At 61.4% G+C, this 14,215-nt stretch overlaps 1 protein-coding gene across 1 annotated transcript in view; it reads left to right on the top strand.

Annotated features, from left to right (window-relative positions):
* The window catches only part of EPHA2 (EPH receptor A2), a 33,377-nt gene extending 19,457 nt beyond the window's left edge, over positions 1-13,920 (top strand). The window contains exons 4-17 of the mRNA XM_074975957.1: positions 1,226-1,381; positions 2,191-2,523; positions 2,914-3,038; positions 3,539-3,698; positions 4,038-4,137; positions 4,749-4,804; positions 5,463-5,588; positions 5,894-6,076; positions 6,541-6,602; positions 7,450-7,659; positions 8,610-8,759; positions 9,412-9,605; positions 10,695-10,850; positions 13,043-13,920. Of these exons, the coding sequence (XP_074832058.1) occupies positions 1,226-1,381; positions 2,191-2,523; positions 2,914-3,038; positions 3,539-3,698; positions 4,038-4,137; positions 4,749-4,804; positions 5,463-5,588; positions 5,894-6,076; positions 6,541-6,602; positions 7,450-7,659; positions 8,610-8,759; positions 9,412-9,605; positions 10,695-10,850; positions 13,043-13,148 (2,117 nt within the window). The 3' untranslated portion in view covers positions 13,149-13,920. The remainder of the gene's footprint in view (positions 1-1,225; positions 1,382-2,190; positions 2,524-2,913; positions 3,039-3,538; positions 3,699-4,037; positions 4,138-4,748; positions 4,805-5,462; positions 5,589-5,893; positions 6,077-6,540; positions 6,603-7,449; positions 7,660-8,609; positions 8,760-9,411; positions 9,606-10,694; positions 10,851-13,042) is intronic.
* Positions 13,921-14,215: the final 295 nt, after the last annotated feature.

The raw sequence follows: 14,215 nt of genomic DNA, 5'->3' as shown, positions 1-14,215 counted from the left end.
GGCCCTGCTCTTTTGCCTGTATGGAAGTTGTTCCTACAGAGGGGCTGTGGAGGGAGCACGCTTAACTCCTCAGCAGAGTTGGGAGCCTCATCTCAGATGGCCACCCTGGCTAACCGTCCCTCCCTGGGCTGGCTGCAAGCCTGGAGGAGGGAAATTTGAAGTGCCAGGCTGGGGAGGAATAGGCTGATCTAGGATAGGAAGGAGATTGTGGCGTCCGAGAGGAGTTGTTCTAGAAAAATCCTGAGAATAGGGTGGCTGCAGAAGGTCACCGATGAATTATATAGGAAGATGCAGCCAAAGGAGACCCTACTGCAGAAGGCTGTGCCATGCAAGTTACAGCTATTTGGGCGTATCTGCAGAACGAATGATGAACGAAAAGTCGAGCTCCTGGTATTTGGCATAACGGTTCGAACAGGAGAGGCAGACCCCACAGAGAACGGGTAGATGATAGAGCAGACTGGTGCGGAGCTCGTCTGCAGAAACTAAGCCCCTCTGCACCGGACAGGGAAAGATGGAAGGATATAGCGAGGGAGGCATCGGACACCAATGGGCCCTGAGCCCACGGTTGATCATCATGATGATGCCTGTGCGCGTTTGTGCCTGTCCCACTGATAATGCCGAAGGGGAGACCGGGCAGGGGCCGAGCACACTCCTTGAGGCGAGCCAGGACTGACTGAGCAGGAATCGAGGCTACAGAGCTGCCCCCATCTCTGCGGGGGTGGGGGGATCTGCGCCGGGAGTGGGAGGCTAATGCTGAGCACTAAACCTGCCCCCGGCATCGGCCGTTCCGGCCCATCTTGGCTGGTCCCTGTGCTTACAACGCGGCTGTCAGTTACTTGTAGAAGGGAAGTGCTGCCTCTCTCCCCTCCTGGAAATACACAGCCCATTCAGAGGGCCTTGGGGGCCAGCACTGGAGGGGATGTGGCTGTGCGTACCCACAGGAGCAGCTCACGCTGCCTCCTGGAGTCCTGCAGGTCAGGATGGCTGAGGTGCCATCCCTGGGACTTGCAAACTCACTGGTCCCCCCCATCCCCCTTTGCAGTCCCTCCCGTTTCAGCACCACGTGTGTCTGTGGGCTTGCAGGGAGTCAGGCTGGGCTCCAGGGGGGCTCCATGGCGGCAGGACGTGTTGGCCACTGCACACACGGGGCCCAGAATGGCTGGTACGGGAGCTCTCCCCCCAAGTTCCCGCACTGGCTAACCTGTGCCGTGCTCTCCCTTGGCAGCCTGCCCAGCTGGGTTCTTCAAGCCAGACGTCTCCGGCGATGCCTGTTCCGTGTGTCCCCCGCACACGCTCTCCTCTCCTGAAGGCTCCATCTCGTGCCCGTGTGAGGAAAGCTATTTCCGGGCGGCTGAGGATCCAGTGTCTTTTCCCTGCACCCGTAAGTGTGAGGCCCTGTTGTGGTGGCCACCCTCGGCCCTGATCGCCTGCATTCCTGCCCCAGCAGCCTCGGAAAGGTCGGGGCCCCCTGCTCCATTTCCCTGGCCCTCTGCTCGCCCAGAACAGTGCAGACCTCTGAGGATCTCAGAGCGCTTTGTGAGCATCAGCGCTTTAGGTGTGGGAGGGACGTGAGGGCTCCCTCCTCTTTTGCAAGTGGGGAAACTGAGGCACAGGGTGACTTGCCCTTTTTCATACAGTGAGCCAGTGTCAGCTGGAAGTAGGACCCGGGTGTCCTGCCTCCCAGGGACCACCTCTCAGAGCTCCGTCACCCCTCAGCTCTCTCAAGCAGCCCACATGAGGCCCCCCCCCACCTCTTTCTGAGGCTGGGGCTGTGGCTGAAGTAGGCCAGTCTGGACTGTAGAATCATGTCAGGCCCATGAGTGCCACTACCTGAGCTCTGCCTCCTCGCCCAGCCTGGGACCCCCCCGCAAACGACAGGAAGTCCCACCCCTCATGCCCAGTGAAAGTTCTGCCCCTTTCAGGGTGGCACTTCCCCTAGTGAGGTTGCTCAAGTGGCGAATATATTGGTGGTGGCAGCAAGGGGAGCTGGATGTGTTTGCTGTTCCCTGGGGGTGGGAACCTCCTGGGCCTTGTTGCTGGGGTGTCCTACCTCCTTAGTTCAGTTCCAGAACCTCCAAGCTTGTCCCTGCAGCTCTTCTCTGCTCTGGGAGCCCTGGGCTGTCTTTCTTCTGCCCCCAGAGGGAAATGCCCTGGCGCCACGGTCCCTGACCTTTCCCCTCTCCCGGCCAGGACCCCCTTTGGCCCCCCATGATGTCAAAGCCTTCAGCTTGGGCTCCAAGGTGGAGCTGCGCTGGTCCCCACCCCGTGACACGGGGGGCCGCAAGGACATCGTCTACGCTGTCACCTGTGAGCAGTGCTGGCCAGAGTCAGGGGAGTGTCGGTCCTGTGACAACAGCATCCGCTACTCAGACCAGCCCCAGGGGCTGACCAGGACGTCTCTGACTGTCAGCGACCTGGAGCCACATGTTAACTACACCTTCACGGTGGAGGCCAGGAACGGGGTGTCCTCCTTCAGCTCCAGCCGCAGCTATGGCAGCGCAAGCATCAGCATTGACCAGACAGGTAAGCAGCGGTCAGCAGATGGAGCTGGCAGTGTTGGAGCAGCGTGCCTGCTCTGGTCACTTGTGGGGTATACTTTATGTACAGGTGAGGGTTGTGCGCTGGTTAATATGGGAAGGCCGTGAGCTTCAGGTGTGGGGCTGGACGGGCGGGTCTCAGAGAAGGGGTTAGTTAGGGCAGTACAGGGAGGTATGATAAAGCAGCTGAAGTCACCTGTGCAGCTACAGAGGAGACCCTCCGCAGGTGAGCGTGGGAAAGTGGAGGAGCTTGTGTGTCATTAGCTGTGTGGACTGGCCATTCCTGTGCGCTCTGCCAGGGGCCCACCACCCTCGAAGTGATGGCTTCACGCCTCCTAGCACTGGCCTGACTGCTACCTTCTTCTCCATTGGCCAGAGCCTCCCCGCGTCACCTCGGTGAATTTGGACAGCCAGACTGAAACCAGCCTGAGCATCTCCTGGACTGTCCAGCCCCGGCAGCAGAGCCGTGTCTGGAAGTATGAGGTCACCTATAGCAAGAAGGTACGCTGGCTGTTCACTTTCCGTGCTTGTCATCCCCTCCCTGGGTCCTGAGGGGCCTGAAGCTGGTGGGGGAGGGGGCCGTGTGTGTCATGAGTTCTTACTGTTCTCAGCCAAGCCCCTGGGTTATTTAAGGGTCTGGGCGAGGAGGACAGGGAGGGAAAGGAGAGGGGCCCGCAGCTTCCTCACACCTGCCCATGGAGCCAGCTGGAAGGGGAGGGCCTACCTCAGATGCACAAGCCACAGCATGAGTCAAGCAGTTGGAATGACTCCATGGATACACAGAGGAACATCGGGTCATTGGGCGCAGCCTGGAGGTGAAGCCAGATTTTCCTCACTGGCTTGGCTTCGGCCACTGATCCTTGAGCCAGGCTGGTGCTGTCCCTGGCTTGCCTTTCTCCTGTCCCCTGCTGCCAGCAGGGTCCTGTCTGCACCCACTGTGCTCTCGGACACTTGCTGGTCCTGCGAGGTTGCTCATCCTTGCTGTGTTTTGCTTTCCAAAGATGGATGAGAACAGCTACTCGGTCCTGCGCTCCGAAGGAAACTCGGTCACCCTCCAGAAGCTCACACCCGGCACCAAGTACTTGGTGCGGGTCCAGGCTCTGACACAAGAAGGCCAGGGGGCCTACAGCATGGAGTACGAATTTGAGACACGTGCTGAGGGTGAGTGTGTGAGAGAGGGGCAGATCTGACCGTTACAACCTCCATTTTCCAGCTGGGCACAGAGGGACAGTGGCTTGTCCCAGGCCATGCAGAGCGTCAGTGGCAGAGTCTATGGGACTGGAACTTGGGTCTTTTGTCTCTAAGTCCCCAGCCCTGATCCCTTGCCGCACTTCCCCCAGCTCTGTCTCTCCTTGCGCCCCGTGTTTGAGACTTACTGGTCCTCAGTGCCGGACAGAGAGTGGAGTGAAGGGACCCAGAGGGAGTGAGTGCCTTTGGAGAGGCCTGGGCAGAGCCGTGTTGGGTACGTGCTCTCTTCACTGTCTTTCCTTCCTCCTGCAGGCTCCGAGGGCATGAACACGGTGGCTGCGGTCGGGGGTTCTATCACTGGGATCCTTCTGATCCTGGGCTTGGTTGCTGTGGGCCTCTACCTGCACCGAAGGTATTTGCATTCTACCACCTGCCCTGGTCATGGGAGTGTCTATAGCCCAGCAGTGGCTGTCTGTCCCTTCCCAGTTTTACCTCCCTCCCCTCACAGCCAAGGCACCCATTGGCCTGGAGGTGCGGCGGGTGACCGCAGCATTGTAGGCAGCTAACGTCAGCCCTGCTGCCAGCCCAGGCATCTGTGACCAAGCAATTCCCTGCTGCAGGCCTGACATCAGCTGCCAAGACCTCCCAGGGTAGGGCTGGATCCAGTGTAAGCAGTTTTAGAGCAACCAAAATGATCCCATTGCTCAGTTTGCGGAAGGAACTGACCTGTTGCAGCTCAGACCTCATGGCCGGAGACCCCAGGTGTGAAACTGACCAGGTGCAGAAGTGAAACGGAGGAGTCTGTTCCTGTTGGGCCCTCAAGCCCTTACTCACTGCTTCCCCAGCCAGGGCATCAGGGAGTGCAGGACACCCTGGGAGCTGGTCCCCCATGCTAGGAGGCAGGGCAGATGGCTGGATTGACCTGGGCTTGATGTGTGCGGGGGCAGGGGGAACTTATTTGGCATGATGCGGGGGGTGCAGTGGGGAGCCTCTCCAGGCCTGTCATCCTCCTCTTTGTCGTAGGCGAAGGCGCTCGCGGGCCCGTCAGTCTTCTGAGGATGTTTATTTCTCCAAGTCTGGTGAGTGAGAGACTCCAGCAGGCACTGGGTTGGAGCTGCCGCGTGCAGTCTGCTCTCCGGGGCATGTGCCTCTTGGAGACAGGGTGCAGCATGTCCCAGCCCTGTGTTCAGCTGGGGTTGGAAGGGTGGAGATGGACCCTCCATGGGGTGCCAGGAACCTATCTGGGGGCAGAGACAGCACTGCCCCCGTGAGGCAGACCCAGTGCAGGGATGGTGTCAGTGTGTCTTTTCTCACTGCCCACGCAGGGGCTGGGCAGAATCTGGCCCCACAAGCCCAGTCGCCCTGTGAGAGGTCTACTGGCCCCACAGCCTAGCATGGGTCCCTGGTGGTGGTTGTAGCCTCTGGAGGCAGCTCTAGATTAGGGCCTCGGAGCCCTGGGCCTACAGCAGATCTCCTACCCACAGTGTGACCCACACGTATCTGTGCACGCTCCAGGGACGCACCGTACCCTGCTGCCAGCCTGGCATTGGCCAAGTGTCTGCCTACAGCAAGGGTGGTGGGGGGAGCGGGTGTTGGGCCGAGGGCACTGGGGCAGCTGGGCTTCGAGCAGCCATAAGCTGAAGTCCCGTTCGGTAGGATGAGATCATGGCGGTATCCTGAACCCGAGCCTCATGCCTGCTCCCATGGGCCCCCTCCCTCCCTCCTTCTGCCCCACAGAACAGCTGAAGCCCCTGAAGACCTATGTGGACCCTCACACCTACGAAGACCCCAACCAGGCAGTGTTGAAATTTACAACTGAGATTCACCCCTCATGCATCACCCGGCAGAAGGTGATCGGTGGAGGTAGGTCGCTCCCTCTTCCCCACGGGAATGGCGGGTGCCATCGGGCCCCGCCTTCCTCCCGCAGGCTGTGAGTGGGGTAGGCAGGCCCCCGCCTCGCCAAGTAGGCTGTGATTGGGTCATGCCCTCCTCCTGCTGTGTATGGCTGATGGAGGAGGGGCACAACCTCCTATTGCAGCCAGCGGTTGAAGAGATTTCCCTCCATAAAAGAGCCGTAGGGGCATTTCCTTTGCATTGTCCAGCCGGGGACATGCCCAGGTCCCCTGTAGCCTCAGGAGGGTCACCTCTTCCTCCTTGCCTCCTGCCAGGCGAATTTGGGGAAGTTTACAAGGGGATGTTGAAACATGGGAAGAAGGAGGTCCCGGTGGCCATCAAGACTCTGAAGGTTGGCTACTCGGAGAAGCAGCGCATCGACTTCCTGAGCGAGGCCAGCATCATGGGCCAGTTCTGCCACCACAACATCATCCGGCTGGAGGGCGTTGTCTCCAAGTGTAAGCCCCTCCCACCCTCTGCACATGCCCCGCCCATAGCCCTTCTCACCTGAGGGCTCCCAGGGCGAGACCCAGCCACTCGTCTTGCTGAGAGCAACGATTTTGCTGTAAAAATGGCAAAGGTTTGTGCTGGGGCAACTCAGGGAAAGTTGCCGTCCTTAAGCCCAGCTGCAAAAATCCCAGCAGCCCTCACTGCAGAACTTTGACCAGGTTACATCTGCCAGCAGGGGCTCAGGTCTGGGGGTGCCCAAGACTGAGTGCTTGGAGCAGGGCATGGCAGCTTGGTCGTGGAGTGGAGCTCAGCGGGCTCTTGGGCTCACCTTTTCTGGGCTTCTTCTCCTGAGAGGCTGGGTTCCAGCCACTTCTCGGCTCCACAACCAGCACCTAGGTCCCCTTCCAGGCTGGAACCAGCTCATGCTGGTGCCTCTTCCACGACTTCTTGTGATTTCCCATTCTCTCTGCAGGCAAGCCTTTCATGATCATTACAGAGTACATGGAGAATGGAGCCCTCGACAAGTTCCTGCGGGTAGGTGGGCTTCCTTGCTTGTTAGCAGTGCACCAACCAGGCCCAGCTTGGCCATTTTTAAAGGGGCACAGTTGAGAGCTGCAGGCCAAGCCTTGGGTTAGGTTTGGTCCAGTAACACAGAAAGGAATCACCGAGGTTAGCAGGCATGGGAGGGGTTTGCCTCGTTATTTGCAGTTCAGCTGCAGGAGTTGTAAGCTTGTGGGGGGAGGAGAGTGGATGAAACTTTGCCTTTGCAGCCCTGGGATCCTCACCCTGGACTAGTGCATCCCAGCCGGGAAGCAAAACTGACAAAACTGACCAGCCTCAAGCCGTGTCTGGAGCTGAGCAAAATGCAATATATCAGTGGTGCAAAGTCCATTGGCTTGTCAGAATGCGCCTGATCTGACTCATGTGAGCTGGAACCCGAGGAAGGGAATTGGCTGGGCTTTTTACCACGATTTAATCAGAAAAAGAGCCGGACTGTCTAGTGCTCTGCAATAGTTTTCGCTCAGCAACCCACAACCCACCATATCCCACAATCCTTTGCAGGTGCAGCAAGAGGCCAGTCAAGCTTAGACTTGCATCCAGTGTTCTGTGTAGGAGTCAAGCCCATAGCTCCTGGGTCCTGCCTGGGCTTTAAAGATCTCCCTGCCCTTGATTGGTGGCTGTGACTCATCCTCCCTGTGGTGCTGTGCGCTGATGGGCCGACACGCTGCACCCCAGGGGTGGCTGCATTTTGGCTGCCTGGCAGAGACACAGTTTGGGGCAGGCTCCGGGCTCAAGGAGCCGTGTGAGCCTGAGATGGTGATTGCAGCACCGAGGGAGGGCTTGACCGCTGATGCCCTGTGCATCTCTTCTTGGCACACAGGAGAAGGACGGCGAGTTCTGCGTCATCCAGCTGGTGGGGATGCTGCGGGGCATTGCCGCTGGCATGAAGTACCTGGCCGACATGAACTACGTGCACCGGGACCTGGCTGCCCGCAACATCCTCGTCAACAGCAACCTGGTGTGCAAGGTGTCCGACTTCGGCCTGTCCCGCGTCCTGGAGGACGACCCCGACGCCACGTACACCACCAGCGTGAGTGCCGGCTCCTGGGGTTTCTGCTTGGTGGGGAGACAGCCCCCTTGCTCTGCCAGGGCTTACGGCCTCCAGCTTCTCTGCCTGCACAGCTCTGCCGATGCCCCGTCCCAGTTTGCTGCCCTGTCCAGGAGAGTTCGGAGCAGCTGCCCTGGGCCCCACCAAGCGGGGGGGGCTTGGAGCACGGGCTGGCGCCGGCAGCAGGGGCCAGGCTCGTCCTCGCACTCAGCAGCAGCAGCGGCGAGAGCTGCGGGAATCGCACCAGCTCCTCTCCCATCTCCCAGCCAGCCAGGCTGCTCCCGTGCACCGTGCCTGGGGAAGCAGAGCCACTGTCCCCCGAGCGCTGCAGGCGGGAGCCAGGCCCAGGGGAGGGCAGCAGGCCGGGGCCAGGTCTCTCCGCTTTCCACTGCTGTAGTGAGCGCACGGGGCGGACTCCAGCTGCCAGCCTAGGCCCCACTGGTAACCCCTGGGCTGCGCTGCCTGGGGGAGGGGAGCTGGAGGGCAGGTTGCAGTCACGGCTGGAGGGGGTTGAAATCCGTTTCTTCAGCCAGGCAGGGTGGACGCACTCGTGGGGGGGCTGCAGCGGAGCCGCTCCCGGCAGAGGGGCTGTAGCTGTGGCTGGCGCCTGCACCTCCACGCTGGGAGGACCTGCACTAGGAGGGCCTGTGGGGCTGAGGGGATGTCAGAGCAACTGTGCCCCACCCAGCAAGGAGCAGCTTCTGTCCCTGCTCGGACCCCACCACGTGCCAGCTGGGGGGCTGCATGGCCTAGCAAACCCCCCGCCTGCTCCTGCAGCCCAAGAGCCCCTGGCCCTGGGCCTTGCTGCTGAAGCCTGTGCCCAGCGAGCTCCAGCACGCCCAGGTGCGGGAGGAGGCCCCATGGGTCGCAGCTGCCCCCAGAGCGGAACAGGCTGGCAGCGAAGCTGAGCCCTGGGCTGTGGGTTCTTGTAGGGGGGCAAGATCCCCATCCGCTGGACGGCCCCGGAAGCCATCTCCTACCGCAAGTTCACCTCGGCCAGCGACGTGTGGAGCTACGGCATCGTCATGTGGGAGGTGATGTCCTACGGCGAGCGGCCATACTGGGAGCTCTCCAACCACGAGGTGAGCGCGGTGGCGGGGAGGCCCAGCGGGCATCTGTGGACAGCCCCGGGCTGGGCGTGCGAAGGGCCCTTGGGGAGGGCGAAAGCCCATCCGGGCAGCCATCCATCCCCCTTCCTGACGGGCTTGCACCCTTGAGACTCCCGCTCGGACACTGTCTGAACGGCACGGGGCGGGGGAGGGGGCTCTCCAAGACGTAGCCCATCACTGGGGCCAGGCCCAGAAGCGCACGGGCCAAGGGGGAGCCTGGCCGTACGGCAGGGCCGCTTCCGTGGCGTCTGGAATGGGTGTGATTAATATGGCTGGGAGCCTGCCCGGTGGGCAGGATATGACCCTCCCGCCGATGGAGCAGAACCCTGGGCTGTCCCATCGCAGCCAGCCCGGTGCACGTGCCAGGCACAGCCCTGGGTTGGTCTGACCCACGTGTGTCAGCGAACGAGCCGGTCCCTGCTCAGCCTGCTCCCTCTCTCTGGGAGAGCCACCGGCGGGCTCCGGGCAGGGCTGCCAGCTGTGCACCGCCCCAATGCTGGGAGGCCACCCCTGCCGTGCAGCAGATGGCACAGAGCGAGCGGCGTTGCCTGGCCAGCGCACGGGAGCCGGGCGCCTCCGATCTGCCGGCCGTGTCCCTCACCCTCCACGCGCCTTCCCTCGGCAGGTCATGAAAGCCATCAACGAAGGCTTCCGGCTGCCCGCCCCCATGGAGTGCCCCTCTGCCATCTACCAGCTGATGATGCAGTGCTGGCAGCAGGAGAGGAGCCGCCGGCCCAAGTTCAACGACATCGTTAGCATCCTCGACAAGCTCATCCGCGCCCCTGACTCGCTCAAGACCATGGCCGACTTCGACCCCCGGTAGGCAGCCGGCCGCCAGCCCTCGCGCGTGCCTCTTGGCTGGAGCCCGCCCGCTGGGCCCTGGGCCCTGGCGCAGCTGGGGATTTCGGTGGGTGGGGAGACAAACCCGGAGCAGTTGATGCAGCTGGTCTGAGCCGCCTCTGCTTCCTGATGACACAGACCCTGAGCCATGCACAGCTGGCCCCATCCAGCAAGGGCCTGGCCGCAGGGCCCGATGGGTCTGGCTTGCAGAGGAGGCGGGGCAGCTCCTGGGCAAGGCTGGCTGCAAGAGCTGGGGGCGTGCATGCACCGGAGTGGTGCAAGCAAGGGAGGGCAGAGCGCAGTGTCCCGAGGCGCGTGGGGGAACAGGCAGGAGGCTGGTGCAGGGGCAACCTGGGATCCTTGGGGTGGAGGCATCTTCCCTGAGATTCCATTTGGTGCTGATGGGCCAGGCTCAACCCAAGCACAGGGTGTGCAGGGCTGAACTCCTCCCCCAGAGCCCAGCTCCTGGGAAAGCTGAGCAGCGCTAACTAGGCAGGGCTACCTCAGCTGGGCCCCTGTGGGGCTGGCCTACCAGCAGCAGGGCTCAGTCCCTGATCCCTCTGACCGAAGCGGCTGGGCCCAGCAAGCCCCCACCCATGAACCCTCCCAACTGCCAGGCCCCAGGGATTGTAATATGCAGCTGATAGGGAAACCGAGGCACAGCCCAAGCACTTTATCCAAGGTCCCCCTCCCTGCTGGTGGGTGAGAGCACCAGGGATCCCGGCTCCCGGCCCGTCCTCAGTCCATTGGAGCGTGCCGCTGCTGCAACCCTGGCCTGTCGGAAGCTCAGCGCCGGCTCCCACGGGGTTGGGCACTCTTGAGGCGCGAGGGGAGGTGGAAACATGTCCCCTTCGCGCCTGGGAGGAGTGGGTTCCCCTGCCCAGGTGTGTGCACCTCCTCAGCTCCTCTCCTTGTTGCTGCATTAACCGGGTGGCTATGTGTACCCATGTGATCTCTGGGCTCAGCCCCTTGGGTCTAACTGCCCGAGGGGTACAGCCGAGGAGTCCAGCCCTGCCGCACTGACCTAGGAGCCAGGACACTAACCCCAGGGACATTGTGTCCTGGCAGGGTGTCCATCCGCCTGCCCAGCACCAGCGGCTCCGAGGGCCTCCCCTTCAGGACCGTCTCGGAGTGGCTGGAGTCCATCAAGATGCACCAGTACACGGAGAACTTCCTGTCATGTGGCTACAACGCCATCGAGAAGGTGGTGCAGATGAGCAACGAGTGAGTCGCACTCCCCCCTCGCTTGCTGGCCTCATCTCCCGCGCCGGCGCCCCGGGCTGCTCTGGGCACCCTCAGTGCCAGGTGCGCCTGAGAGCTCCCCACAGCCCAGGGCTGCCTGAAGGGCAGGCACATGAGCAGCTTCCCAGCTTGGCCGGTCAGTGTCGTGCCAGGGCAGGGCTGCAGCGGGCACCTCCCGCGAGCCGCGTTGTCTTGGCCTGGGGCACTCTCCTGGCTCTTAACGCCCCCCCAGTCTGACCCTGGCCGGCCATCAGGAGGGGGAGGCCCAGGCCAGCGCCCTGAGGGAAGAGAAGGGGCTAATCCAGGGCCCCACTGGCCTTGGCACTGGAGTCTCCCTGTGCTGGGCGCGTAGGGCCATCAGGCTGGGCCCCCTCCGGGACAGAGCTGTCCCCTTTCCCCTGGCCAGGCCGTTCTGCTCTTGTTGCAGTCCGGCACGACTTCCCCCCACCCTCCTGCGTGCTGGCCCTGACCAGCGGGGAGGGGCACACCCCTGCTGCCCCCGCCGTGTTTTTCTGCCGGCTCTGGCTGGCCAGGCCTGGCAAGCTAAGCCCAGAGTTGCCATGTGGCACCACATGTGCTCACCACGGCTCCTCCCCCGGCCGGCCCAGGTGCGGCTCAGGTGCTGGGCGACGCTTTGGGCTCTCTCCTTCCTCGGGGCTGGTGGTTGCAGCCCAGCTGTGCCCTCTGCCTTCCCCGCTCCCCACCCCGGCCTGAATTCCCACAGCCCAAGGCTGCGCCCTCCTCTGTGCTGGGACGCAGATGCGAGCAGCCCTTGCTCCGCCCCCAGACCCTCGTCCCTCGGAAATAACCCCCGAGCCCCCGGGGTTAAATATAGCCTGTGTAAACAGCAGGGGTCTCCGGCGACCGGGCAGGCTGGGAACGTTTCGATAAGCCCCAGGGATGGGGCTGGCAGGGGAGCAGCCAGGGATAGCTGCAGAACATCACGTTCCCTGCACAAAGCCGGCTCAGCGAGGCCCGGGAGATCCTCGTCTATGGCCCAGCCCGGGAGCGCCTGCCCTAAACGCCGAGGAGGAAGTGTGGCCGAGGGGGTAGGGCGCTGAATGGGCAGTCAGAAGACCTGAGCTCTATTCCCAGTTCTACCCCCAGCCAGCTGGGCAAGTCACCCCCTGCCCCAGCCTCAGCTTCTCTTTCTCCCCTAAGCTGTTCAGAGCCAGGGCTGACTCTGGCTCTGTGTTCTTGGGTTGCCGGCCTCGCTGGGGGAAGGTGGGGGGTTACCCATCTTCAGGAAATGGCCATTCCCAAGGCTGGAAGCTGGGCTCTTGGCCTGTCCTTCTGTACCTCGAGGGAGGCAGCATTGCCTAGTGGCTTAAGCACGAGGAGAGAGGCGGGGCTGTGGCTCCGCCATGCTGGTGCCGAGTTCCCCAGCGAGGACACTGCCCCCCTTGTGAAGCCCTTGAGACAGGCTGCGGAGCCGAATGAGACTTATCGCCCTTGCTAATCCCCTGGGGAGGCGCATGGAGCTGCCTGTTCTCTCCCCTGGCCGAGCCCCAGCCCACGAGGCGGCTCAGCGGTGTCTCAAGAGGTGCTGAACCATGCACGCACCTTGCAATTAACCGGCTTGACAGGACGGGGAAGCCAGGGAGCGGCTCGCTGCCAGGGAGGCTGGGCTGGGCTGCCCTCCCCTCATTGCTGCAGCACTGGGGCTGCCAAAAGGAAGCAGTGTCAGGACAGGGCATGAGAAAGATTCTCCCAGCTTCAGCTGGGAACACGGGGCCCCTTGCCTCAGCTTGGGCCACTGGCAGCTGGCTTAAGGGATAGCTCGAGCTGGGGGATGACAAACAGGGAAGGAGGGCAGGGTGAGATTGGGCTGAAACAGGCCAGAGGCCAGTCCTTGGGGTGGGGTCACAGGGTGGGGGTGGCTGCTTGGTCCTGAGGCCAGTCCAGTACCATCTGGTATGTAGTTTAGGGCATCCTCGAGGCTGCTCTCAGCCCTGCCAGCTGTGCACGTGGGGGGCTACTCCAGCCACGCCCCCTTTTCCTGGCCATGCCCCACCCACTGCTAGGCCAGCTTTCATGGCTTCTGGCTGTGCTGGGGGTGACTCCTTTCCCCCCAAGGATGCCAGCTGATCCCCTTGTGGGTGCCAGTTCAGACCAGCGCGTATGGGAGGGGCCCTGCTGGCTGCTCACCTCCCCTCTGCCCTTGTCCTCCCCAGCGACATTAAGAAAATCGGGGTGCGCCTGCCGGGTCACCAGAAGCGCATTGCCTACAGCCTGCTGGGCCTGAAGGAGCAGGTGAGCACCGTTGGCGTCCCCATCTGAGCAGGAGCCGGCCCCGGCGCAGACCATTCGCGTGGAGACAGAGCTGCTGTGGGAGAGCAAGTGACCTGCAGCGATTGTGCAAACCGGGCAATACTTGAAGTGGGGAATTGAAGTGTGCTTGGCGTGGCCCGGCCACAAGCCTCTGAGCACATGGACTGAACGGCAGTGCCCAGAGCTGAGCCGGCCAGCTTCCTGGGCCACCCCCTCCTCGTAATTACACCTCCCCGGCCGGGCTTCTATTTATTGCTGAGATTGGGGTGGTTATTATGGGGTGATCTCTCGTGTGCCTAGGAACTGCAGCTGTGCTCACTAGGCAGAGACTTTGCTGTGACAAAGCAACAGTGATTTTCCTTTGCTCTTTATAAGAGGATAAAGTTTTATAGTAAATGAAACGATACAGATTAAACTTCAAACCAGCCACGTTCCCGGCGGCGGGGCACTGAGGCCCTGCTCTGTGTGTTTGCTTTTTAAGCAACTGGCTGGATCAAGGACCTTTTTCTACGTCATTTTTTCTCTCCTGTTGGTGCTGCCAGAGAAGGGCAGAGGCCGGTGCCTTGAATCTGTCATTCCTCCGGGAGCTGTGCAGTGGCTTCGCAGATCATGGTCGCTTGCCGGGCCCCAAGCTCATGTAATCGTCTTCCTTCTCTCTATTTATTCTTCCGCTCCGCTCCCCGCCCTGTGCTCCTTGGTCTCACTAGATGCCCTTTGCTACTCAGTGTTCACTTTTGTAATGTAATTTATTATATTTTTATATTTATTGATGGAAATCGAAGGCCTGGTGTGTTTTCTCAAAATTGCTGTTCAGATTAAAACCGCGGCCCATCCAACGGAATTCAGTTTACTCCCGGGTGCCAAGGAAATTTGTTCTGTGATTGAAATAAAATGTGTGGTTTTTAGAAAAACAAACCATCCCCCTTCCCATTGAGCCTGCGCTCTTGTGTGGAGAAAGAACGAGCAGGTTGGCTCCATAACATTAGGAGAATCAATACAGCCATCCGTAATCGCCCTTTGCTTGGGTTGTCAGCTGGGGCTGAGCCTACAGCTTTGAGTTTCTCCTTACTATCAGT

This window comes from Carettochelys insculpta, chromosome 23 (genome assembly GCF_033958435.1).
Source record: "Carettochelys insculpta isolate YL-2023 chromosome 23, ASM3395843v1, whole genome shotgun sequence".
NCBI classification, from domain to species: domain Eukaryota; kingdom Metazoa; phylum Chordata; order Testudines; family Carettochelyidae; genus Carettochelys; species Carettochelys insculpta.
The sequence above is the reverse complement of the archived record's forward strand: the minus strand, read 5'-3'. Positions and strand labels throughout refer to the sequence as shown.